The 26,067-nt window shown below is 45.3% G+C and overlaps 1 protein-coding gene across 1 annotated transcript in view; it reads left to right on the top strand.

Annotated features, from left to right (window-relative positions):
* Positions 1-26,067, top strand: part of LOC104132492 (multiple epidermal growth factor-like domains protein 6) — a 230,410-nt gene that overhangs the window by 188,161 nt on the left and 16,182 nt on the right. The window contains exons 17-28 of the mRNA XM_035901187.1: positions 185-313; positions 1,515-1,649; positions 2,663-2,797; positions 3,243-3,368; positions 5,052-5,183; positions 6,115-6,243; positions 7,815-7,946; positions 11,011-11,139; positions 17,633-17,761; positions 22,431-22,559; positions 24,437-24,565; positions 25,043-25,168. Coding sequence (XP_035757080.1) covers positions 185-313; positions 1,515-1,649; positions 2,663-2,797; positions 3,243-3,368; positions 5,052-5,183; positions 6,115-6,243; positions 7,815-7,946; positions 11,011-11,139; positions 17,633-17,761; positions 22,431-22,559; positions 24,437-24,565; positions 25,043-25,168 — 1,560 coding nt within the window. The remainder of the gene's footprint in view (positions 1-184; positions 314-1,514; positions 1,650-2,662; positions 2,798-3,242; positions 3,369-5,051; positions 5,184-6,114; positions 6,244-7,814; positions 7,947-11,010; positions 11,140-17,632; positions 17,762-22,430; positions 22,560-24,436; positions 24,566-25,042; positions 25,169-26,067) is intronic.

Here is a 26,067-nt window from a genome sequence, read left to right as displayed (position 1 = left end):
TAGGCCCACGGCTGGTCTTGCGGTGACTTCTGTTTAAAATAAGAAGCAAGACAGAAGGGGAGAAAAACCAGAGTCCCAGGTCAGCGTGGTCTTTCCTCTAGTGCCGACTGAAAGAGAGCTGATTCGGTGTTCGTGTTTTAACACTTAGCAGCTGATGCTTTGCTGTGTTTTGTGCACTCCAAAGGTTGCCCGAAAGGCCTCTTTGGGAAGAATTGCAACAAACCGTGCAACTGTGCCAACAGTGGCTATTGCCACAGACTCTATGGAGCCTGCCTGTGTGACCCCGGGCTCTACGGGCGCTTCTGCCATCTTAGTAAGTCCCCATGATTTTTTGGATCTGTTTACTTAACACATGCACAACATAATGGTTTTTAAAAGATTCCACATCATATACGAAATGACTGAGGCTTTGGGCTCATCTGTGAGCTGGGAGTAGCAGGAGGACGTGGCTTTTGATGCGTGCTCGGAAGCCCCAGAAGCTTCATTAATCTTTTCCTCTAGCAATTAATCTAATCCAATCTAATGCCATAAGGACTGAGATTTACTGATGCACAAAGGTGAGGACTATAGGTAGGGTTGGGTTGGGGTAGACCTTAGAGTCGTTGGTGAGATTAAAGTCTGGTTGGAGCTACTTAGTGGCTGTCAGTATGGCTGGAGTGGGAGCTGAGGGGCAGGATGAGGGCGAAATGTTAAATGGGAATAAAAAGAATCAAAACTGACTTAGCCTGAAGAAGAGAAGACTGAGAGGGGATCTTATCAACACGTACAAATATCTGAAGGGTGGGTGTCATGAGGACGAAGCCAGACTCTTCTCAGTGGTGCCCAGCGCCAGGACAAGGGGCAATGGGCACAAACTGAAGCAGAAGAGGTTCCAGTTGAATGTGAGGAAGAACTTCTTGACTTTGAGGGAGACCAAGCCCTGGCCCAGGCTGCCCAGGGCGGGCTGTGGAGTCTCCTTCTCTGGAGATATTCAACCCCCGCCTGGACGCTGTCCTGTGCCCCCTGCTCTGGGTGAGCCTGGTTTAACAGGGGGGTTGGACTGGGTGAGCTCCAGAGGGCCCTTCCAATTCCTGCCATGCTGGGATTCTGTGAAAACAAAAACGTTACAAAAGAGATGGCTGAGTTTCTTTGCACTTACAGGTTTTGTTCGTAAAATCTATACAAGATTGAAAAATAGTTATGATTTTTTTTTTTCATGAAAGCTTTTATCTTGGAGCGTATCCAAATATTTTTTCATTCAGAAACTTAACTAAGTTTGCTTTGAAACGTTTCTGGTTCTTGCATTCACCACATACTGCTTGAAATGAAATGAATTACTTAATAAAGGAATCATGTAAACTGTATTTTACACACCCACACGTTAATAGGCACTGTCATAGGAACGTGGATGCGTTTGCTGAAGGTAAAATGAACGATTTGCTTTTTGCAGAGCGGTTGCATTCTGCAGCAGCGTGCGATTTCAAATAACTCATGCATAATTACAGAGCTAATGATTCTTTTTCATCTGACTGCAGCCTGTCCCAGGTGGGCCTTCGGAGCCGGCTGCTCGGAGGAGTGTCAGTGCGTGAAAGAGCACACGCTGGAATGCAGCGCGAGGAACGGGACTTGCACCTGCAAGCCTGGTTATCACGGCAAGAAGTGTCAGAAAGGTATAACAGGGAGCCAGATTCCCCCTGTCTACTTATTCCTTTGTCCTAGCATTATTTCTCATTCTTTCTCCCATCTGCTTTGATCGGCTGCTGCTGCTACTAATATATTCATATTTTACTAATTATTGTGTCTGTGGTTTTTCATACAGCAAACACCCTGAGTGCCTGCTATCCCAGGGCTTACAGGGACATCAAGGGGAATACAGCTTAAGAATGCAGGAGTTTTAGCCTGATCAAACAACAACAGAAATCTAGAAACCGAATTCTAATACAACCCTAAATAACAAAGATTGTGGGAGTTTTCACTTTTATTCTTTCCTTTTTCCGCACAGGCAGTAAATAAGTGGCAAAGCCTGGGTTTTGTGGCAGCAGGGTTATTTGTAAAGGGTTTCAGTAATGCTGCTTTTCCTTCAGATTTGCAGGTCTTTGAATTCAAGTTATTCTTTGTAGTTTCTGGGGGTAGTTCAAAGAGAATTGTATTCCACATTCATGTTTGCATGTCTCAGTAGCCCTCTCCAGACAGTAATGGAGTAACGCAATAAAGATTCTCCCTTCAGATTCCTCTCTGGGCAGGCAGGAACGTGTTGGATTTATGACACTGCTTCTGTGGGGTTTGGTGGAGAATAATAGTGAGGGTATTAAATATCTTCAGCGTTCTTGGTGATGTGCTCAGTTCTGGGGGAGAGCATCCCTCGCCCCGCACAGGCTTTGCACCAAGGCAGAGAGCAGCAGAAGGTGCCGACAGATAAGAAGAGCAATTCTGTAATGGCTGTAATTGAATATGTCCTTAAGTATTCTGCCAGCCTGTTTCTGTGTTGTGTTTAAGCGGTAACCTCTTTGAAATGTCCATCCAAATGTTTAATAAGTATTTACGCTTCATTATCAGCACCTCTAAAATGTACGTTAAAATAGATTTTCTGCAAATTTCCGCCAAATTATTTTCTGACTTCTGTTCAGTTTTCCTAACTCTTCCTTTTTCTTATACGTGCTCTGTGTCTGCTTGCATTTTCCAGAGTGCACGCCTGGTTTTTATGGGGCTGGTTGCACACTGAGGTGCGACTGTCCTGCTGATGTTTTGTGTGACCATGAGACGGGAGTCTGCAAGCATCCATGTCCACCTGGGTTTCATGGAGAAAAATGCCATTTATGTAGGTACTCACTGCCTGTTTCCCTGGGAGGTACACTTTGAATGGGAAAGCTTACTCAGTAAGCTTATGTTCAGATACAGAAGTTGCAAATAAAAGGTACATTTGTTGGTGGTAAGGGTTGGCAGTTCCCCACTGAAGCCAAACTGGTATTTGGAGCCTGGCAACTGCTGGGTCACTCAGCTTGCAAGGTCGAGGCACAAGGCTGAGGCCAGTTACTAGAACTAACGTTTGTCCAGGTAGCTGTAGTTCCTTTTAAACCTTCAGGCACAGATTTTCTAGAGCTCTGTTGCAGTTCATTACAGACCACCGGTTGCTGAGACGCTGATGCTGACGTAGATCACTTGGTACCAGCACAGCTCAGTTTAAAATTGCTGCTGGCGGTGCCTCCCAGTGTCTTCAAAATGCTGCCTTATCCTAACCGTGTCTTTGGGTTTCTGTTGACCAGCTTGTCAGCCTGGGAGCTTCGGGGTGGACTGCCAGCAGCGGTGCAGCTGTGGAGAAGCACCGTGTGATGTGAAGACAGGGCGGTGTATTTGTCCAGCTGGGAAGACTGGCCCTACATGTGAGCAAGGTGTGTTCATGGTTGGGCTGGAGTAGTGAGTGTCTTGCTTTGACAGACACAATAAGAAGGGGAATTACTCTGTTTTCTTCCAAAACTGCTGCAATGCAATAGGCTTCGTTTGCAGGATGGCTAATGGCCAAGTGCAGAACGTACGACATCCACCACATGGGATTGCTTGTAGAGGAGGGAGCATGATGCAGTTACCCTGACCTGTCTCTCTGCTCCAATTAATAATAGCCATTTGTATGCTGGGCGGGGTTTATACAAGTTGGGCAGAGATACTGGTGCGTTGCAGCAGCTCTGAGTCCCAGAGCAGAGCTTGGGACCATGCTGCTTTCTGCACACAACGTGCCTCAGGAACTGTTGAGGGACCTTGGCCAAAGACAGCTATTGTGGAACCAGCAGGTGAGGAGCTGGAACGGAGGAAGGAATTAGAAAGGGTAATTGTGGGTAATTAACTAAAGGGACAAAGAAAGTCTCAGGGACCCTGAACTACCAGGGGCCACGGGATGCCCATCTGGCACTTGCAGAGCTCTGGCTATCGCACACCCGAGGAGCATCTGCCCTGCATGGACCTGGGTTGTGGCTCACCGCTTCACAGAGCAGGAACCTGGTGGAAGAGGTGGAGCTGCATGGAGACCTGGGCTCCACTTCACATCCAGCCCCTCTGGGCTGTATGACCACCCTGACCCCTACTCAGCCCAGCAAAAATACAACAGCAGCCCTCCCCTCCTGCATCTGTCTGCAGGTTACCATCCTCTGGAGATTTCCTTTGCTGAGTGCAATAATTAATTTTTCAGATATGTCCAAATAATCCTGACATTACTGTATTGGTGTCGTGGTTTAACCCCAGCCAGCAACTGACCCCTACACGTCCGCTCACTCGCTCCCCCTGGTGGGACGGGGGAGAGAATCGGAAGGGTAAAAGTGAGAAAACCCATGGGTTGAGATAAAGACAGTTCAATAGGGAAAGCAAAAGCCATGCACTCAAGCAAAGCAAAACAAGGAATTAATTCCCTACTTCCCATCAGCAGGTGGGTGCTTGGCCATCCCCAGGAAAGCAGGGCTCCATCACGTGTAACGGTGAATCAGGGAGACAAATGCCATCACTCCAAACATCTTCACCCTTCCTCCTTCCTCCCCCAGTTTACATATTGAGTATGACATCATACAGTGTGGGGTATCCCTTTGGACAGTTGGGGTCAGCTGTCCTGGCCATGTCCCCTCCCAGCTTCTTGTGCCCTTGGCAGAGCAGAGGAAGCTGCAAAGCCCTTGCCTGGTGTAAGCCCTGCTCAGCACCAACTGAACCATCAGGGTGTTAGCAACATTCTTCTCATCCTAAATCCAAACCACAGCACCATGCCAGCTACTAGGAAGAAAATTAACTCTATCCCAGCCGAAACCAGGACAATCAGAAACCAAACCAATGAACAAACACACCCTGATGGAAGTTGGAAGAGAGCCTTTGGGTCTCTCTTTAGATGTGTTCTCACATGCTGCAGTTCAGCGGCGTGTTGACTCTTCAGCCGGTTTGCTGTGGCAGTGCTCTGGGTCTGTAGAGATAATATAACAGTGCTTTATCCAGCTGAGTTTTAAGAGTATTTTTAAATTCTCCAAGGTAATGGCAGAAATCTATAACTGCCTTGAAACAGAAAATAGCACTGGGGACATCTCATGTGCTTTTTTTCCTAGATTGCCCGGCTGGCCGGTGGGGACCAGACTGCCAGTTCTCCTGTGAGCCCTGTGCCAATGGGGGACAGTGCAACAGAGAAACTGGAACCTGCGACTGTCCCCCTGGCTACACCGGGGTGTCCTGCTCTGCGTGTAAGTCCTCACATCAGCCTTCCCCGTGAAAAGAAAGTCAGTCTGAAAATTCAGGTTGTGGTTTGATTTCTAGCTTCTTGCTGTTCCATGAGATGCTTGTTGCATTAGACATGCTGATCCCCAAGATAAAGTACCCTTCAGCTCGAGGAATTCCTCAGGTTGGATTTGACATTATTTACTGGAGGGAGATTACAGATAAATGCAGATGACAAGCTAAACTGCATCCCAGATCGATGTTATCATTAGACCTTATTTATAGCAATGTATACTTAGATATACATCTAACAGCCGCAATACTTGCATTGTAATCCTGGTCACTTGGCACGAGGTGCCGACCGATGGCCCCTCTGGGGTCACTCTTGGGTTATGTTTGCAGCCATGCTCCTTGATGTAGCTCACTCAGGGCTGAGTAGTGACGACGAAGGAGTAGTCTCAGTGCTGTCCCTGCAGATCAGGGAGACCATAAGAATACGCTCAAGCAACTGGTCTGTGCTACTGGGGCATGACTCCTTACCCAGCCTGTGGGTATTGAAGGCTGCTTGGCTATGGCTGTCGTGCTGGGGTAGACAGGCTCTCAGGGACAGCAGTGCTTCGTGCAAGGCCTCACTGGTGGCATATTTTTTTCTCCTTCTTAGTCACAAAATCGCTTTTGATGAAGGTTTGCTCAGCACTCTTGTATTTTTCCACTGATTGATCCTGATGTGTAGGACAAGTACCCAAGAAGTCACTCAAGCTGTTCCCCATTTTACAGGACTCGGCCCCAGACACCCAGTATACAAATTGCAGATGATTCTTTTATTTTGCAGTTTTGATTTCTGGATTCAGCTAATACATGTTTCAGGGGGCAAGCTGTTGCTGTCTTGTTTGCAAAGATCAGCCTGTGCCTGAGTTATTATCTGGGTGAAATTCCAGTCTGTTCATCTGTTTTCAGCCTGCCCCAGTGGTTACTATGGACAAAATTGCCTGCTGTTGTGCAGCTGTAGCAGCGGTGCTCAGTGTCACCACGTCACCGGAGAGTGCGCGTGTCCCCCCGGCTGGACTGGCCACAACTGCAAACACCGTAAGTCAAACGCGTATTCGTTCCACAGGGCCCGTGGTACCTCCCAGGGACTTAACTGCAGGTGTAAGAACCAGCTCTGTTTGTTCGTAGTCTATTACAGGTTTTCAATATACTTTTACTAATCTTATTGCTTCTGAAATTGTGTGTTTACGGTTTTGCACAGCCTGGGTGGCTATAATCCTTAATTATCTAGGTTCAAAGTATTGAAATAGATGGCTGGTGAAGTGCAAAGTATTGATATAAGCTCTTATTTCAACACTATGGATCCCTTTGCCCAATACCATCTGTCCTGTCAGCATTTTGACTGACAGACAGTTTTGTTTTTCATTTTCAGCGCAGATTAGTTTTAAGATTAATTCTCAATTTTTCATTTTGTTTAGGGGAGATTTATTCAACAAGTGAGTGGCAAGTAGAGTCGTGTGGCTTAAGGTCACTCCTTAACTCGTGAATATAAATGCTAGGAGAAATTCTGTTCTCTGGAAGAGCAGACCATACTTCTGTTGACTTTAGCATCCCTCTCCATATGGATGGCCGTGTAAGAGTACAAATTTGCCCTTTTTGGATGGCACCATATAAATGTTAAGCCATCCTGCTTGATTCTTTCCTTTTCTGTTTCCCGTCTTTTCTGCTTGATTCGTTATGATCCCTCTTGCAAAAAGCCAACAGAATACAAACCTCGTTCTAAACTTGATTGTAGACACAGAAAATCATATAATTGCCAGGAAGTTTTGGACCTGGCTTCTCAGGCTCGGTACTGAAGAAAACTCGGGGAAAGTTTGAAATTTCCACCAGTATGTGTATTTTAAAAATCAAACCGATTGGTAACGTGTAGCGCCATTTAGATAGCTTTCCATAACTCCCTAGGCTGTCTAAAGAATTAAGAGACCATGGCAAAGAAAAGCTTTTATTTCTATTCAGGAAAAGATTTGAGAAAAGTTGTTTTGCAGCTCTTCAACTAATGCCAACCAGGCATGAAACAGATGCCCAACTCCAAACCCAGGTTTCTGTTGCCCTAATTGGCACTTTCGTCTTTATCCTTACAAGAAAGGAAGGAGATGCTGTGGTACGTTGTCGTAATCATGTTGCTGTTATGTGATTTTTAGAATGAAAGCAGTAAGTCACTTTAACAAAGTCTGTGAGATTTGACCGTCTTTGTCCATGTTGCATTTCCCCGTGTTTTGAGGAAAATACGGAGGATGCTCGTTAAATCTGTCTTGTCCTACCCGTTATCTATTCTGGTTATGCAGATTTTTGCTAAGTGAGTCAATAGCTGATGTTTTATTTCCATGAAATTACACATTTGTGACTGTGGATTGATTGATAGGGATTGACTGTGAATGATTAGTTTTATGTGGATGGCATAATATCTGCTTACTTTCAGCTGAAATAAATCAGCAGAAATTGTATTTATTTCCATGGATTGCCCCATCCTGCAGCTGAGAGTTTAGTCCAGAGCTTCTGTATCTTAAGGGGCCATTTTGCATCTTTTCTGTACTCTCATTTAGATGTAAAATAATCCGTTAGGCAAGCTCAGAGGTGGTTCTCAATGTAAATACCGTTTTGCATTGCAGCCTGCGGTAGTGGCCGTTGGGGACAGCGCTGTGAAAACACCTGTGTCTGCAATAACAGCGACGGCAGCTGCGATCCGGTCACCGGCTCTTGCTTCTGTGAGCCGGGATTCACTGGGAAACACTGCGAATGGAGTAAGTTGCCACTTTGTCAACACGGGGAATTTGCAAAACCAGAAATTGTTTTTCCTGATAATTCCCTCCAGGAAGACCTCCAGGCTGTACCGCCTCCGGTTTGCCCAGCACGTTGCACGGCTCTCGGGTTCCATCAGGGTTACGTAGTTTCCCTAATTTGGATTCCAGAGAAGTTATTTTCAGACTTGTTTTGGACTCAACAGCTATTTCTAATGTTAAGACCTCGTGTGAGTGACAGGATTCATGTGTATTTGGCTTGTGGCATAGAAGTTTCCATATTGGTTTTATTTATCCAGTTTTAGGTCCACAATTTTTCTTCATAAATCTTTTTTAAGGCCAGGCATATAGAATTGCTTCACATGTACATAACAGAAGCAAAATCAGGAAGATTTAGGGTCCTCTATTAAGAACCAAAATGCGCAATGGTCTTACCAGAGGCGCCCATGATCTCCACTAATCTGTCTCTAACAGAGTTCAATAGCAGATGCCTTAAGAGGATAAAAACAGGCATATAGATAGTTCCTGATATGTTTCATCAATTTGTCATTCAGGAGATTCTTGAGACAGAAGCAATATCTCTATATTTAATGTAACTTGATTTTTTTTTTCCAATTAATGTGCCTATTTCCTTTTTGATTCCATGCAAACATTTGGTATCCACTTCATCCTGTGTCAATAAGTTGCGCAGTTAAGCTGCGATGATGATCATGATTATTGATTATATTGATGTTGTTAAATAAATATTTTATCTATTAGCTTAACAATCTTACAGTAGCACAGAGGTAGCTTCCAGAGTCTCAGTAGTGAGCATTTAACATCTCAGCGTTTAACTGCTGGTGTCACACAGAAATGTGAAAACAATCCGGAACGGTGACCTAAGACAAAAACCATGGAAAGCTGATCTTACGGCTCTTGTTACTGTTGGCACAGAGGGAATGGAAGGACAGTTTAGTGGGAAGACCAGCTCCCAGAGAAAGAGCTGCCAGGTCCACTTCTCTTTCGTTCTTGACCTCTCTCAAAACCGCATCTCTGCAGACAGAAAGTAGCCAAATAGCTGGTTGTCATCTTCTCTGGCAAGGTAATTGGTGAAATCATTGCCACCGACACAACATCTGGCAACCCCTAATGTTCTGTCTGTGGGTTTTCTGTTTTATTCAGCCTGCTTTTTACCCCACTTCAGTTAGTTTGTGTGTGTGTATATATATGTGTGTGTGTAAATATACGTATAAAAAAAAGTGTGTGTGTGCATCGTAATCTTGCGTGCACAAGATTACAAAAGCCATAATTCTTCCCTTAAACATTTTATGCTGCCTTGGAGGTGAGAGCTTTACTTTCCCTGGAGAGCTCCTCTGCTCCTGAGCACCTCTAGCCTCTCGCTGCAGGTCGGGCTCTGTCCCTTGGTGGCTTTGCAGGCAGCTCAGGTTCTCCGGTGGGTTGGATGTATCTCAGCGGGCATTGCTGCAGCCTGTACCTGCTCGCTCAGAGGGCGGATTCCCTGTGATGTGGACTGCGAAGTCATTTGTAAAGTGTACTGACCCGTTGCCATCACCTTGAAAGCCTCAGCTCCAGGCTAAACGCTGTAGGTTTGAAGAAAGCTCAGCTGAGAGCCCCCTACCTATTACTGCACTGGAATGCTATTTTCCTTGCATAGATTCTCTGGCCTCCGACTGAAATTTCAAGTGAAAAGTAAGCACTGAGCAGGATCAAGCTTTTACGACGCAAGTACACTTCCATGTATCTACTTGTGAAACTAGTGTAGGAGACATGATGCACGATGATCTGCAGCTTGGGGAATAGGAGGCGACGCAAATGGGATTTTGCACTGATTCAACCTTGGGACTGAATTCCACCTGTAAGCACAACTCATCCATTTAAACGACTCCACATTTAAACAACGTCCTGTGATTGAGAGTAAAGACATTCTTAACGTGCCTTGCTATCCTTCTGTCTCCCATCCCAACCTATAGCCTCTGTAAGAGCTCTAGGGGTTGGCTTCAGTTAGTAGAGGGTCACTAAGCTGCAGGAATGACCGAATTCATACCAGCTCCTCTTGCTGCCCATCTACGGCACCGAATAGGCAGCACCAAACCCACCACTTTATTCCAGACGCAGTTATCTGAGGAGCCTTGTTGGTTTTTGTTCCTTGTGATTCTTTCCAGATCGCCTGGAAAACACTTTGTTGATGTAAATGCTAAAATCCTACACTTTTAAAAAAGCTCTGGCAATAATCTATGTAACTCATTTAGAGGGGAGTTCACAAGACCCTCAAACATGAGTGGAGGCCTTGTAATACTGTGTTTAGCCAAGTAGATCTCTCCATTTCAGCCTGTCTAAAATATCTAATGTGGATTAGGCAACTGGCCCTATTCTTAATTGATTTTTCCTATAATCCTCAAAGAAATTATTTTTTGTTCTCAAGTGTTGCTTTCTTTCTTCCCATAGAGAGTACCACGCCAATCTTTTAAAACTCTACATTAGGCACTGTGGAAATGTAATTGTTAATCTGTCCCTCAGATGCAATGTTTTCACTTGAATTTTTCAAAGCAGAGCCTGAAAATGAAGCACGCGGCTTTCAGTTTGGAGCTTTCCTAAGGAAGCCGCCACATTTCATATTTTCTCCAGCTTTCTAGGGAAGGAGGATTTGCAGGAAAACAGAGGAAAGGCCCTCAAAAGGAGGCACAGAAGCTGGGAGCTTTCCCCATCCTGGCTGATGAAGTCCCAGAGGAGATGTGCACATAAGCAATTCCAGACCGGCATGCAAAGTGTCATCAAGCAGAACCCGTGAAGTCACAGGCTTTGCAACTATCGGATGATATTAGTTCTGTGTGCAGAAATTAGTCTTTCAACACCCTGGCATTTCTCTAAAATAGACCTTAATAAAAGTAGCCCAACTTACCTGGACCCCAAGGCGAATACTTAATTGCATCAGTTTTAGGGCATTACTGTTATGCCTTGATTCTTCTTTTGTGAATAGTAAGAATTCCCATGTATCTAAAATTTCCCTGTTTATCCCTGATTTGCTCCAGAATTAACCCATCATCTGGTTTTGATTCCTCCGCTACAGGATGCCCCGAGGGAAGCTTTGGCCCGAGCTGTGAGCACAGCTGCCAGTGCCAGAACGGAGCTGCCTGCGACCACGTGAGTGGAGCCTGTACTTGCGCGGCGGGCTGGACAGGAACGTTTTGTGAAAGAGGTACTGCTGCTCCCTCTGGTCCCTTTCGGGTTTATGCAGATGGGTTTTTTTTTCCCAGATCACCAGAGAGATGGTTTTACAATTCATAGAATCCTAGAATCCTAGGTTGGAAGGGACCTCAAACATCATCTGGTCCAACCTTTCTAGGCAAGAGCACAGTCTACACAAGATGGCCCAGCACCCTGTCCAGCTGAATCTTAAAAGTGTCCCATGTGGCAGAGTCAACCACTTCCTTGGGGAGATTATTCCCATTGTTGACTCTTCTCATTGTGAAAACTTTCCCTCTTATGTCCAGTCGGAATCTCCCCAAGAGCAACTTGTGCCCATTCCCCCTTGTCCTCTCCATGTGACCCCTTGTGAGAAGGGAGGCTCCTGATCTAAATAAACCATTGAACTTAATTGGAAGACGATACTGAAATGTGCACTTCCATCCTAACTCAGCAAAGCATTTTGCCATGTGCCTAGCGTTGGGCGCATGTTTTTATGTGGTTGAAATTAGATATGTGCTGAAGACCCCTGCTATATCACATCTTTATGAAGACTCTTCATGAGTCTTACTAGTTGTCCTGGTTTCAGTAACGCTGAGCAGAAAGACGTTTGTCCTGCCTTACACTTGCTTGCTCCCACTGCATCTCTGAAACATTTTGGAGGAAAAACGTAGCTCTGTGCATCTTCCCAAAGGAATTCTTTAACAACAGATAGACTTTCAACTTTATTAAATCCAACAGATCATTTTCTATTACCTGATCATTTGGCTAAGTGTTGGAAAGGAGAACTGGATTCCTTAGGTACGTTATTGTGAGTCAGTCTGGGGCATGGTCTAAGGAGGGTTGCTGTCACACTGCATCGTTGTGCAGATCATAGGAAGTGCAGTCTTGAATACAACAGAAACAGCACGTAGTCAGTCAGACATTATGAAAGTTATTTAAGTGTGAATGATTGAAGATTCTACAAATGATGATCATTAAACCAAAGTAACAATTATTTTGCTTAGAAAGCGGCTTTATCAGCACGTTTCTGAGGGTAGCGTTACAGCTACGATGGAGGGAAGAGGCAGCACTTGCAGGCAGCCACTGCCCTCTGATGGGAAGGGAGGTGCTCCACAGCTTACCAGTAAATGAGCAAAGCACCGCGCTCTCTGCTGCAAAGCGTGCCTCATAACTTGTGGTACCTCCACTATGTCCCGTTTTGAAATTATTTAGTTGAACTCTGTTTTCATAAGTCTATTCTTTTTTTTTTTTAATTATTATGTTCTTATTGGAAAGGCCATACAGTTATCTGTGTCATGGTGTAAATCTGTTCGTTCCGGCAGGAATCAAAATGGGGACAAAGAGGCTAAATATCCTTCACCAAAGGAGGTGTGAGGAATATGGAGAAGCCTGGGTGACATCTATTGGAAAAAAAAAATACAAGTCTCAGCTTCCAAATCAGTCATGTTGGACATATTTATCTTTTTGAATTCCTGAAAGAAGATTGTGGAGGCGAGAGTAGAATTTAGCACTTACTGTTCCTAAGACTCTGTTTTCTACATGTGTTCTCTCAAGCAGGCAGAGCATTTGCTCTGAGCTGACCTGTGTTACCATTTCATGTAGAAAGCTTCAACCAGAATGGTTTGGCTGGTTCCGAAAGATGAAGGAAAATGTGTGGGTGGTTTGCCCTTGGTAGAACCTTCTTGGCACCTTTTCTCTGAGGAGCTGTAGCACTTCTGTTTTTAGTGACTCAGAGACTGGCAGGGTTCCCTTCTGGCGAGGATGTGCTTTTTGCTGTCCTCTTGGCAATCCACCCACGTCAGCCAAGCTCTGCGCCTTGCGGACAAGAACGTAGAGATTGAGACCTGCGGGAGCTGGGTTGCCTTGGGCATCTCACATACTGCTGTTGCTTCATCCCAGGTCTGGGAAGGACTTTTCCATCATCACAAAAACATAGAAACTGAAGCTTTTGCAGCCTTCTAAGTTCAGAGTCCTAGGAGAAGACAGCACCTTACAACATCTAATATTGATTAATATTAATAATTAATATCAGCCCTGCACAATGAGTGTCTTTGAGCCTGCAGTCGTTGCTTCTGGTATTTTGCATTGTGACAGCATGGGATCCAGTTTCAAGCTGAATTTGCACAAGTGACAAAACTTGCCTTTGGATTTTTTTGGGAATGCTTTTCTTTTTTCAGGTGGGAGCAAAGTACTGCTGTTCTTCTTCATTAATTTGCTACCTTCGGTGTGAATTAGGGCTTCATAGGTTTACATGCCAGTCCCTGTTGCAAAACATCACTTCAGTGGCCATTTCTAAGTTCTTTATTTGCCACAGATTTCCATAATCTCTTATTATTTATTAGCGTTGTTAATGTTAGCCCTGGCTAATTCTCAGCATTGGGCTTTTACAGTGTATCTCTTCATGGTGAAGTTAACCAGATTTATCCAGCTTACTCTGCCTCTGTGGATGCACGGTAGCAACTGTAGAAAGCTCTTGGAAGATTTATGGCACTATGGTCAAGCGAGCTTGTATTTGTCATTTCAAGCATTTGTGTTACCAGCTAACATGCTGCAGTGTCTTGATGAGTAATCAGTGTTCATCCCTTGACGAGGGAACCACCATAGTGCTTGAGTGTGCCGTGGTGTTTGAGGCAGGGCTGATGCTTCAGTCATATTTCTGTTTTAACTGAATCAAGGCAAACCTTTCAATTTGCCAGAATCTAGTATTTTGGAGGTATGACCCAAGGCCTTGTAGGTGATCCAGCATTCTCTCAAAAGAGTATGAAGAGCGAGGACAGCGTGGTGGATCAGGAGACATTTGCAATACTCAGTGCAAATTGGTATGTGCCTACTTATAGTGCCTGTCAGTAATACAAATGACAACCAAAGCCACATCAGCATCCACCAGCACAGGACACTTTCCAGGCTAACGAGTAGCAGGAGATACTGTTGCTCCAGGTTGCCATTTCATGAGACCTTGCTGTGAATTATTCAGGAGTTGACTGGACCACTGCGCCCTCAGCCACAGGATGCGGCCAAGAGCCCTCACACCCTTGCAAATACTTCTGTCTGTCCATCAGCATCTCAGTTCTGCTCTGAGTCAGCTGCGATCAGCTTTCTTCATCTCCACCTGGTATCATTCAATCATACTGCTGCCTCTCCAGTACTGGTATGATCACATATCATAATAACGGGTAAGAATAAAGCTATCGAGCCACTTTCTGAAAGAAAATCAGACGTTTCTGAAGGTGGTGTGTGCCTGCTGCATCTTTCAGCTCTGCTTGGGCCATTGGAAAAATGAACCTCGTGAATCCTGTAACACTTTCAAAAGAGCTGCAAAAGGAGCAGAACTGTTCCAGCTGCAAAGTAGCTAACATTTGCAAATAAGCCTGAAAACAAAATAAGCTACTAAGAAATGTTTGCGCGCCATCTGAACAACCTAGGAAAGGCTTCCTTTGCATTTTCTTGAAAGCAGCAAGTGATACAATTAGAACACTTGATGAAACACCGTATGGTTCTTCACAAGGTCTAGAATTACCAAAGGAAAAGCAGTCATTTTTGGTGGTTCCTTGAGAGTGATGCTACTAGCGATGCCTCTAGATATCCTTCCTCTCTGAGAGGAGAATGTTATACACCTGGGGAGAAGGTACCTGAGGCGCGTGTTGGGGTTCTGGCTGTTCCCGAACTCAAGCGGCAATTAATGCCTCTGCATTCCCGGACTGTGCAAAGGTAGTGACCATAGCAAAAGGTGGCTTTGTAAGTCCTTTTTCTCTCCTGTTAAAGCATAGATAAGATCAGTAGTGTTTTCTCCAGAAAAGATGCCTGCTGTCATCACCCCCTACTTGCGGGGCTTCGGTTTTAATGTACCTACAGCTAAACAGACAAGTAAAAAACCCAACACCTTCCCCCACCCCGACCCCCAAACCCAAACCCCATCTTTCTTGTGATAAATAGCTAAGTAGATCCATGCTTTCTTAAAACAAATGTTAACATCTGAGATGTGGGGAAGCACGGGCCGTAGGCTCCTGATGTCAGGCAGCCCAGCTGTCCGGCCAGCACACCCAGAAGGCGTTAAGGTGCGCCTGCGCTCGCCGTCCCGGCTCGCGGCTCTCTTACAAGCACACCGTGCCAAGCGAGCTGGGTCACCCTGCCCTGCACCGGTGGCTTGCTCTGCTCCCGCTTGAGAAGGCGATTGTTGGAATTTATTTCATTCTGTGAAGTGCTGAGCATCTGCTGCTCCCCCTTTGAAGGTTGCAATTGTCTTCACTGCAACATAATTTTGTTTAATTTCGTTCCCCGCTGCTCTGTTATGTGTTGCATGACCCAAGGCACGTGTCCGGTTACAGGATCAGGCCAACAGAAGAAAAATCCAGTTCACTGCTTAATCTGACCAAATATCCCAAAATGGAACATAAAATTAGCCCACAAATTGGAGGCAGCAGGAGTCTTGGACTTTTTCTACAGTGTGTTTATTAATTGATGCATTAATAACAGCAACGTGGAGCCCTTGTGAAGTGCAGCCCTCAAAGTTTGCATTTGAACTGCTGCCTAAACCAGCACTACCACAGGACGGACTGAATGGGCTTCTCTCTTGGGGTTCCAGCACTTAATCATTATCATAGGATAGCCCAGCAAGAGTTCTGTTTTAATAGGATAAAAGGGGAAAATAAATACTGTGCACATCTAGGAAGAGCTGACAATGCTCTGCGGTCCCTGCATTAAACAAGGCAAAACTTTGTCAGCCTTTGAAGCCACCTAGGGTTAAGTAGGAGAAGTCCTTTCTTGTATGCTGTGCCATACACGCTACTGAAGCGTAATAAATAAGGATTTGAAGATTTGATAAAGATTGAAACCTCATGCCGATGTCTCTTCCTTACGACTTGATAACAGCTCTCTCCCCAGTACCAACTGAGAGGCTGATGGATGCGATAGAGTTTTATATCTGTATGGGGCACTTTTCTGTTTTTCTGAGACAGCACATACCTGGAAAGTGGTGTAAGCCTGAAATCTTTCATATGCCAAAGAAGAAGCTTCAGTCTGGGCAGGATGAAGAGAAGAGCAGCCTCTTGGTTTTGAGTAGGTGACCAACAATCATACGTAGTCACACGCTGAGCTCCAGGAGTAGTAGAGAAGCCAAAGCAGATGTGGCAGCGTGTTACGCTACCACCGTCGCTGGCCGAAGGTCCAAGTTGGCTGTATCTATGGATACTGAATTTCCCCCTCGTTGTAGCCAAAGCAGACAACAGGCCTTTCTGTTAGAGGACTGAATTTACATTTGTGGAAGAGGCAGTACGAGTAGACCGGGACAAGGAGTCAGGGCAAGAAAAGGGACAGAAGAGTCCAGCGGTGGAAGATAAGGGTGTTATTGGATAACGGTGTTATTCTGCCCTGGTAGAGAGCTGTGAAATCAGTGCGGAAGGTCGTTGGGTAGTGTGTATGACGGTAATCATCATGAGACTCTATTGGGAAGCCAGTCATTCTGATTTCATGGTAGAAGTGTGAGGATAGGGTTTTTAAGATATGTTTGTATTGAACAAGGAGGACAAAGAGCTAAGTTTTATTGAGTAACTGTTCATTTAATGAGCACCGTCGCTTCTGAGACTGATTTGGGGGTTCTGTGGAAAGAACAACATACAATTGTGTATCTACAGATTTACTATCATTTAGTATAACATACTTATACATGTACTTACACGATCTAAACACACACACGCACATATATGCAGACAGAGAGGTTAAATTAAGGCTACCTAAACAAACTAATTCTTAATTTATTTTTTTTTAAACTCTGCATAGCAGCCTCCATGTTCTTGTAAGACAGCGTTTTGGGTATGATGTTGCCCACCGACGCCTTATTTTCGCAGCTGTCAGCACTGGTACAGATGTAAATTGAATCCATGGGCCTGTTCTTCCTTACGTGTCCTCGATGTAGGTACTGAGCTTCTTAAGCTCCCTGGGGTTGTCTTGCTACATTTAATTTGTCTTGGTTTTCTCTACTCGTTCTCTTTGCCAGGTTTTCATTTCAGCACCAGACTACAACACTACGGCTTATGTTCACTGTTAAAAAGTCTTTAGAGAGGTGTCAGGAAAGTAAATGGGAGCATAAGTTTTGCATTTTAAAAGACAGGAAGATAATCAGGGATGGCCCCATAGTCTCGCATGATGTTGAATTGTTTCCTTTTTTTCCTCTGGCCATTACAGAAGCACAAGTACTGGCCTGTGTGAATCCAGATCCGTTCTCTCTCCTGTTGGTTGGCTGTTGAATGTATTCTCCACTGTGTTTTTCTATGCAGAAATCTGTTGCTTGTGTAAAACGAGTCATCTTTGTCCGAGATGTGTGTAGCAGAATTGTTCAGGCTTAACCCTTGAAGCAATTTTGGATCTTAAGCATAGTCAGAGCGCGAAATGTGACAAAACGCCCATGAAAAGATGAGCAGCGCCCTGTGTTTCCAGATATCTGAGCTACAATTTATACAAAAAAAGAAATGGGAACTTGGCTAAAAAAGCACGTTTTGCATTTTCAGCTTGTCCAGATGGATTCTTTGGGCTTGACTGCCACCAGGTGTGCAAGTGCAAGAATGCTGCCGGCTGCGACCACGTCCTGGGAACGTGCCGCTGCCTCCCCGGCTGGCTGGGAGCGACCTGCGAGCAACGTACGTATGGGCTATGCTTACCACCCCTGTTCACAAACTCTTTCTGCATTAACATGGGTTTCTTCTGGGAATGTAGGATGACCTACCCGGGTACAATTTTAGATAGGTCACATTCTTTTCCAAAGATGCCAAAAAAGGGAACAATTTTTGGTAGCTGTGTAAATAATCAACTTTTTTTTTTTTTCTTTAACTGCTGTTGGCACTTGTCAAACATTATAAGCATCAATTTTTAAATAGCAGAGCTGCCTCCTACCATATGACAAATCTCTGCTTTTTATTTCTGTGCAACGTTAAGAGATGAACTCTTGTATCTCTGTTTCTGGTGTCTCTCATCTAATTATCATTATAAAGTGACAGATTACAAACACGCAGAGTGGAAAAATCAGAGCTGGGGCTATTTTGTTATTTGAGCATGACAAAATAGGTTTTTGACTAATTCTTAGAAAAGTTACTTGTTTTTTAAAAAAAAAAGTCAACTTCGTAGATTTTCACAAGTATGGATTATCCCACCATCTTTAAGCTAATAAGGTTTTTTTGTATGTTTATGTGTATGCATATATAAAATTGGCTCTTCTGAGAAATTGTTCACTAAATTTTATGGGAAATGAAATTATTGTCTTTAGTTACATATTACATATGGAGATTGCTGAGTCTGTTTGCAAAATTTAGCAAAAATGGGGCAGTTTTTTTAAGATTTTCAGGCTTTAGCCTCTCGATTCTCTAGTTTCTCTTTAGGATGATGTCATGGTCTATACTTCCCTTTGAAAACATGACTGCCGTCTGTAAGACTGTGCTGTAGAGCTGGGGTCCAAAGCAGCTCCCTAGGGAGCCAACTTTCACTGTTAGTGAACGCTGTCGTAAGGCTTCTTTAATCCATAGGTGGCAGATTTCTGCAATAGAAAATAGAGAGAAATGATATTTGCGTTGAAACAAGTCTGATCTCCAGCCGTACACCATCAGCCCTCTTTGAGGGCTGTGCTTGCTCTTCATAATATTTTTCCCTCGTTTGCCCCCCACTGTGCAACACAGCCTGTCTTCTGAAAGGGCTTCTCCTGCAAAATCCTGTGCTCTTTTGGTTTACAGGAGGGTCAATGCTGGTGAATCTTTCCACTTCTCAGATATTTCTGCAAACATCCCACCATTGCAGTCCTTTTTGCCTCCTCGTGGTCCCCCATAGGACACTTGGCTTTCTGACCCCCACTGCTTGAAGGTGGTGGTGGTGGTGGTAATACTCCCCTGTATGTGTAGGTTAACGAGTGACCATGAAATAAATGCAGAGCCAGAGCCTTACAGCCACACCACAAAGCAGAAAAGGTGCTGCTGAACAAGTACGATGTTTTCTTCTTGGTCACAGCCCACTTTTACTGCCCTTGAGCCAAGCCACGGCGTTAGCGATGCATCACCTTGGCCCTTCCCCGCTCTTTAGACTACGTTAGGGATGGGAAGCTTTGTTCCTACATATTTCATTAAATTCAATTAAGAAATGCAGCTCTTTGTCAATGGCCTTCTGTGCCCCTAGAGAAAAAACCCTATTTATTCTCTTGAGCCACAGCCAATAGAGCTTTATGCTGGGATGATTTATTCCTCATGCCGGTGAAGATGACAAAGCCTCCGAGGTCTCCTTTGCCTGTAAGTAAAAGAGCAAGGTCAGTTAGCGGTGCAAAGGGGTAACCTCCTTTTCTCTTGGCTAAACGACGAATCTTCATTTTGATTTTAAGGCTGGACCTTGGCCACGCCACTCCAAAGCTGCTCGGAGTAAGGCGACCACGGGTCGGAGACGTCGGCTCACCACTCCCCATCCTTGTTGGGTGTTTAATATTCCCCTTGCCAGTTTCTGGGACTTGCCAGCTCTAGCAGCTGGAAGGACAGCAAGTAATCAGATTGCAGGCAATGTGCTGGAGGATATTGAGGAATAATTTTGACATCATGGAATTTGAATTGATCTTAAGCCGGCCATGCAGTGCATTTTATACACTGCTATCTAATTATGGGTGATACGGACAGTAATGCCTTTTGTTGAAAGCTGCCTAACACTTTCCATTATAAGACTGTGTTTTTCAATTGCTTGTAAATGAATTATATTAATCTGGGATGAAATCTGCCAAGCGAGCTCTGCCTCAGCTTAAGGTTGTGTTTGGTGGTTTTTTTTATTTTGGGGTGGTTTTTTTGAGCATCTGCCTAAGGTATTTTAGGTGTCCAAGAAAGAGGTTTAGGAAAGGTGTATTGCCAGTATTTAAAATAAACTAAACTGTTTGGTTGAGCGTCATGATGCCTTGGAGATACAGAAGTGAGGACTTGACATTTGGCATCTCTTTGTGCCAGAGATGTAACCTTCCTTTCTGTATACAAACTCATCCAAATTTTGCAGTTTCCAAAACCAAACTAACAAAACCACAAAAAAAACCCCAAAAAAACCCAAACAAACAAACAAAAAAAACCCAAAAAACCCAAAACTCATGTTGTCCATGGACTGTAGAAGCTGAGCACAATTCAGCATCTGCATTTTGCCTTGATTCTATTAGTACTAAACCCACCTCTTTCTGGAGCTGTTAGGGCTCAGCAGGACCTTCACAGAAGCAGTTCCTTGTGGTAAAGAGAGACCACACTGGTTTGCAAAATAAATGAGTTTGGAAAGCTCAGCTCTGCCAGAGTCTCTGCTCAAGGGCGCTGATAACCAGGGGTTTGACATTTCATAGTGTGTGAGCACTTGGATTTACAAATTCCCCATTCTTTTAAAGCTGAAACTTCATTTTGGGGAGAACAGTCCATGGGAGCTGCATGGAAATCAAAGTTTTTGGGCACCCTGTTGAGCCTTAGTGCCCATCATTTCCCTGCACTCCCCAACACTTTTGCTGGCTGTTGATGTCCAGTTTGAATGTTTTGGTCTCCAGTTTCATGTGTTCCTTACTCTGCATGCAAAAAGGTATTTTAAAGACTGCAAATGAATAATTCCTCCTCTTACAGAGGAAAGGCGCCGGGCGGCAAATTTTGAAGCAGGGAGAAGTCTAATAATTTAAACCTTTCTATTACTTCTTTCCTTTGCACTCATCTTGAAGACAGGAGAAAAGTCCCATGGTTATTTGTACATTCAGTTGTGGAACTTCATAAAATAGCTTCAATATATCACTTATTATCTTATTCTTCAGAAAAGTACTTTGAAAATCAGGACTGTCCTACAGAGAAGCTAAAAAAAAGTTTGTATCCACCCAGTAGGATAATAAAAATTTTCTTCTCCAAAAATTTCTGTTTTCTTACCAGAATTTTCACTGGAAAGCTCTTTTGTCTTCTCAGTAAGCATAACAAGAGCTTTGCATGCATACTCCAAAAACCTCACACGAACCACTAGTAACCAGTCAGGGGACCTGGTTATGAGCTGGTTTTTCCTTTGGCTTGGTTATGATATAGTTCTGGTCTGTGGTGTGGAAATATTTAGTTCTGCTCCCAAAACTGAGCCAGAGCTCTGTAGGATGGGCTGAACCTTTAACTTGGCAACCAGGCCTCATTTGCAGAACAAACTTTTAACTGTGATGAGACTGAGCTCCTGCACTTTCTTGTGGTTTCAATGTGGATGGGGTCCAAGCGATGACAAAAGTGAACACTGCTGGAAAGTCCTGGGAGAAATGGTGTCTGTGAGAACCGCATTGGGAAGCTGGAAGTCCTCAAGATGGGAAGAAAAGGGCTGATAATGGGTCAAGTACTGTCAACCAAGTTCACCCCTGAGGTCAAGATGGTTTCATTCCTCCCTTGGTCCCTAGGGATGTGTCCTCCCGCAGCACTGCTTCTTGTTCTGCACACGGACACCCTCAAAGGCTCTGCTGAAAAGTCATCGCTTGGGTCTGATCCTGGGAGATGTCACATTCAGTGAGTGCAGGACATGTCTGGATCAGGGATCAGAGCCTTTTTTGCCTCTCCAGCGCTGAGGGGATGAAGAAGAGCCTCTGCAAGGCAGGCAGAGAAACCGTGCAAGGAGGCTATCCAACTTCTTCAACTCATTTGGTAATTTTTGGGTGATATCTGAAGAAAGCAGGGCAGCAGTATTGTCTGTTTTCCACCACGTAAAGCTATCCAAATCTCCAGTGCAACAGAGACTATAGGAATTTCCTCACTGCCATTTTTTGTAGGCAGCAGCACTGAAAACAGAGCTGCAGCAAGTGTACGTTTGCAAGATGGCCACGTTTTCACCTGGGAGCCAGCTGCTTAACTGAATGCATTGAAAATATCACCCCTCTCTGACCAAAGAATGAGACTCCGGGTGAGCAAAAGCATCCAGCTGTGAAAAATGAACACTGAAAACAATGAAGTTGTCAGTTCTTTTACCAGGATGCAAATAAATACCCGGGCTGTCAGGCTGGCGGTCCTGCTGGACCATTAGTTTAGCACAAAGACATTCTTCAGGGCAGGAGATGACAGCTGATCCATCACCTGAGCGATCCTGCCCTTCGATAAAAGCCTCTTCAGAACATGCTATGATACATATTGTTAAACCAGGTTATTTAGTGTCAGGCATGCTTAACATACGGACTTAGGCACCCTTATGATGTGCAAAGTGTGTTGTCGGAAGCTGATTTCAAACTGATTTCCCTGGCGCTGGGTTGTGCCTCAGGTTTTCTGTGTGCGATGCCTCCTTTGATGCTTCCTGATGGGGTTTCTTGGACTTCTCTCCTTGCAGCCTGCCAGGGGGACAGCTACGGGCCAGGCTGCAGCCACGCTTGTCACTGTCACAACGGCGCGCTCTGTCATCACGTAACTGGGAGGTGCCTTTGTAGCCCGGGGTGGAAAGGAGCCACCTGCCAAGAAGGTACAGTCAGAAATTCAACACCCTGCTGGAGGAATATAAGAGGGAAAAACAAAACTTCTGCTCCGGGGCTTCGTTGGTATTTTAATTATCAGCTCATTGCCCTGTGTTGTCTTTGGGTTTGTATCCACACAGTAACGTGCTCGGTCCATTAAGTGAATCCGTGATGCCGGGTGTGGGAGCTCGGTGTACGCAGGGCAGAGGGGGCTGAAACAGAGTCATAAACTGGAAGGAGAGCTGGTTTTGAAGGCTGTCTGATTAAGGGAGAAAAAGTCCGTAAAACTCCCATTTATGACACTGAAACAAAACTGTTTCTTTTCTATGGCCTGCTTTACCGTCCCGCGCGCCCGACTGATCCTCGTCATTACCGTACGCTGTTCCAGACATAGGCTAAATCCAGAACATGTGAAAGGCATTGGGACTTCCACCCTTGGCAATTAGACCAGTATGTGTGACTCAAACACAAGCCCAACTCCGAGGAGCCTGAAGAAAAGAGGCTGGCAAAGAAAGGCCGTGTTGAGGCTTACGTTTCACCTCCTAATCCCCTGCACCCAAGCAGCTAGAAGTAGTCTGTCCATCCCCATTGCAGAAGGCTCCTTTTTCCATGCTTTGCCCGCAAGGTCCCTGGCTCTGTAAGCAGTGCCACGGAGCTGGGGGTGCTGCTGGGTGAGCTGGGGTTTGGAGTCAGCACCTCCACGCAAGCAGCGGCTGCCCTTCAGCATACCAAGAGGATGGTTGGGGAAAGGGGATGAAAGCTGGAAAGGGTGGAGGAATATATAAAGTGAGTCCCCCTTTAAAACCTAGTTTGAAGAGCTCTTTCCATGAAGGAATAAAGTTAGGAAGGTACAAAACCATTCTTGATGATGTGTTCGACACAACCTAAAATTTTCTGGTTTGCACGAAGGCTTCAAATACAAAACCAAAGTTAAAAAAGCTGTTGTCAAGTATGAAGACGTTGTCAAACATACTCTTTTTAACTTTAACGATACATTTGGGGATCTGTTTTCCCTTTGAAAGTAAGGAGGCGGAATAAGTGTGCGAGGCTGGGTGAGCCATTCTCTGGCAACTGTGCTATTGCAGAGTGAGAACTTAGAATCACTTTGATTGGAAAAGACCTTTGAGATCATTGAGTCCAACCGTTAACCTAGCCCTGCCATCCCACCACTAAACCCTGTCCCTAAGCACCTCATCTATCCTTCTTTTAAATACCTCCAGGGATGAGGACTCGACCACCTCTCTGGGCAGCCCATTCCAGAGCCTGACAACCCTTTCGGTGAAGAAGTTTTTCCTAATGTTTAGCCTAAACCTGCCCTGGCGACTGCTAACTTGCTCCTGTTAGCATCTTAAAAAGGTGCCACTCTGGCACATGACAGAGGCCTGTATTTTTTTCTGCCAAAAAAAAATAGGTTCTATCCATAGGACCTGTTTGTGATGAGAATTCATAAACTTGCTTAATTAAAAATAGGTAAACTGTGAAATGTCATCAGCCAGCTGTGGGTAGGAAGATCAATTTGAAAAGGAGTTGTGATTTTAAGAGGATTGTACAAAGAAATTCCGCAAATGGGGAAATCTATACCTGGGCTCCTTGGCGTTGAGAAAGCAGGTAGGAACCAAGTTTTTCATAGGTGCAAACAGAAAACCTCATTTGGTGCGTCATAGCTAATTCACTTCATCACCTATTTTGCTCCCAGAAGAGCTTTACACTTGTCTGTAAAATTCCTTATCAGTCGTGGCCCCATTTTCACTCTTTTGTACCTCCCACAACGTCTCCACGATCACCAGGGCGAGAGGGGGTGTAAGCTGAGAAAAGTGGTGGTTTAACCTGTGTCCTGCTCCTGCTCTTCTTAATAGAAGGCTTTTGTCCCACCTCCCCTTGGCAGCCTGTCCTCCTGGATGGTACGGTGCGAACTGCCTGCAGCGCTGCATCTGCCACAATCGGGCCATGTGTGACCCCGTGACGGGCGAGTGCCGGTGTCCCCAGGGTTGGACGGGGATAGCCTGTGAGCTGGGTGAGTCTCATCATGTTCGCCATCACGCCAGCGCCTCGTTTCAGTCGCTCTGTGAGGAAATTCAGTTCTGGTGGGGTCTGGTTTGAGACAGCCCAGAAAGAGAGAGGAGGGGCAGAGGGCTGGAGGGCACCGTGTGTGGAGAGGTTGAAAAAGTTGGGGTTGTTAGAGGTGGGAAGGCTGTGGGGAGATATGGTATTGGCACCTGAACGTAGCCTGGTGCTTGAAACTTGCTGGGCAAAGGAGAGGAGTAAGCTATTCTCTGGGGAGAGGGAAGATGGGTAATGAACTCAATTTGAGGGGGAAAAAAAATAAATCCTCCAAGAGGAAAACAATGTATTTCTAGAGAATTTTGCCAAAGGAGGCTTCCAAATCTCCCTCACTGAGGGTTTTTAGGACCAGCTTAGGTGTCTCACCATATTTCAGAAGGGTAAGCCCTTCCAGACCGGCCCCCCATCAGTCTCCCCCATCTCCTTTCAGCGTGTGGGGACGGGAGGTATGGAGAGGGCTGTGAGCAGAACTGCAGCTGCCACCATGGCGTTTGTGACCAGCACTCGGGGAAATGCATCTGCCACGCCGGCTGGACTGGGGACCACTGCGATGTTGGTAAGGACAGTTCCTTCTGCGGATGCTTTATTTTAACACTGTCTTCTGCAATCAGCCACTTCTTCCTCCACATTAAGAAGTCCATCTCCATTTGGTATCTTCATTTCCCAGTATTCTGTAGGCCAATAAGAAGTAATGCTGGTGTGGGCGCTCACCATGTGTCTCGGGAGCCCTGGGGGCAGCTCTCCGCACAACCACAAATCCATGCCCTTGTCCAAATCGTTTTATCTCCTCCCACTTCTATTCCCTGCCTGCTAAGAAAGTGAAGGCATTTCTCTACCTTACAGGTACGAGGAAGAACGTACAAAAGGGAATGAGTTGTAAGGAGGGTTTGCCAAATAGGCCACGTGCTGCAGCGTCTCTGAGGGTCGTTGAGGGGAGCTCAGCAAACTGGACGGTAATGGTTCAGGTTGTGGTCCAGATTGCCCAGATTTGACGTAGCTGTCTGGCGTGTTTAGATCCACATAAATCCCTGAAATGGAGATCTCATAAGCAGTAGGTATCAGGCGAGGGCACATTTCGAGTCAGCTCAGCCGCTGACATGCTGTGACTTCTGCGAGCCACAGGCAATTTTCTGACGTCTCCTGAGGATGCTCAAAGCCTCAGCCACCGGTGTGACCTGTAAAGCCTTCACAGCACCCACCCTCCTTTTCTGTGGGCCTTGCTTTCTCTCTGACCGCTGTGCAGAGACCTGTGGGGTGGAAGGCGGCACGGGGACGTGGTGTATTTTCAGCTGTCCCTCTGCCTGTGCATATGGGTGTGAAAGTGAACGGCGTTGCCACCTCTATAGACACCACCTGGATTCATACTCTCCACTACAACTAAGTCTTTGCAAGCTTTCACATGCAGGCTCATTAATAGCCAGCGCGAAATGCTTTTCATGTTTTTTAATCTATTCT

Source organism: Egretta garzetta, unplaced genomic scaffold (genome assembly GCF_000687185.1).
Source record: "Egretta garzetta isolate BGI_Z169 unplaced genomic scaffold, ASM68718v1 scaffold638, whole genome shotgun sequence".
Lineage (NCBI taxonomy): Eukaryota > Metazoa > Chordata > Aves > Pelecaniformes > Ardeidae > Egretta > Egretta garzetta.
Note: the sequence above shows the minus strand (reverse complement) of the source record. Positions and strands in the feature narration are given on the sequence as shown.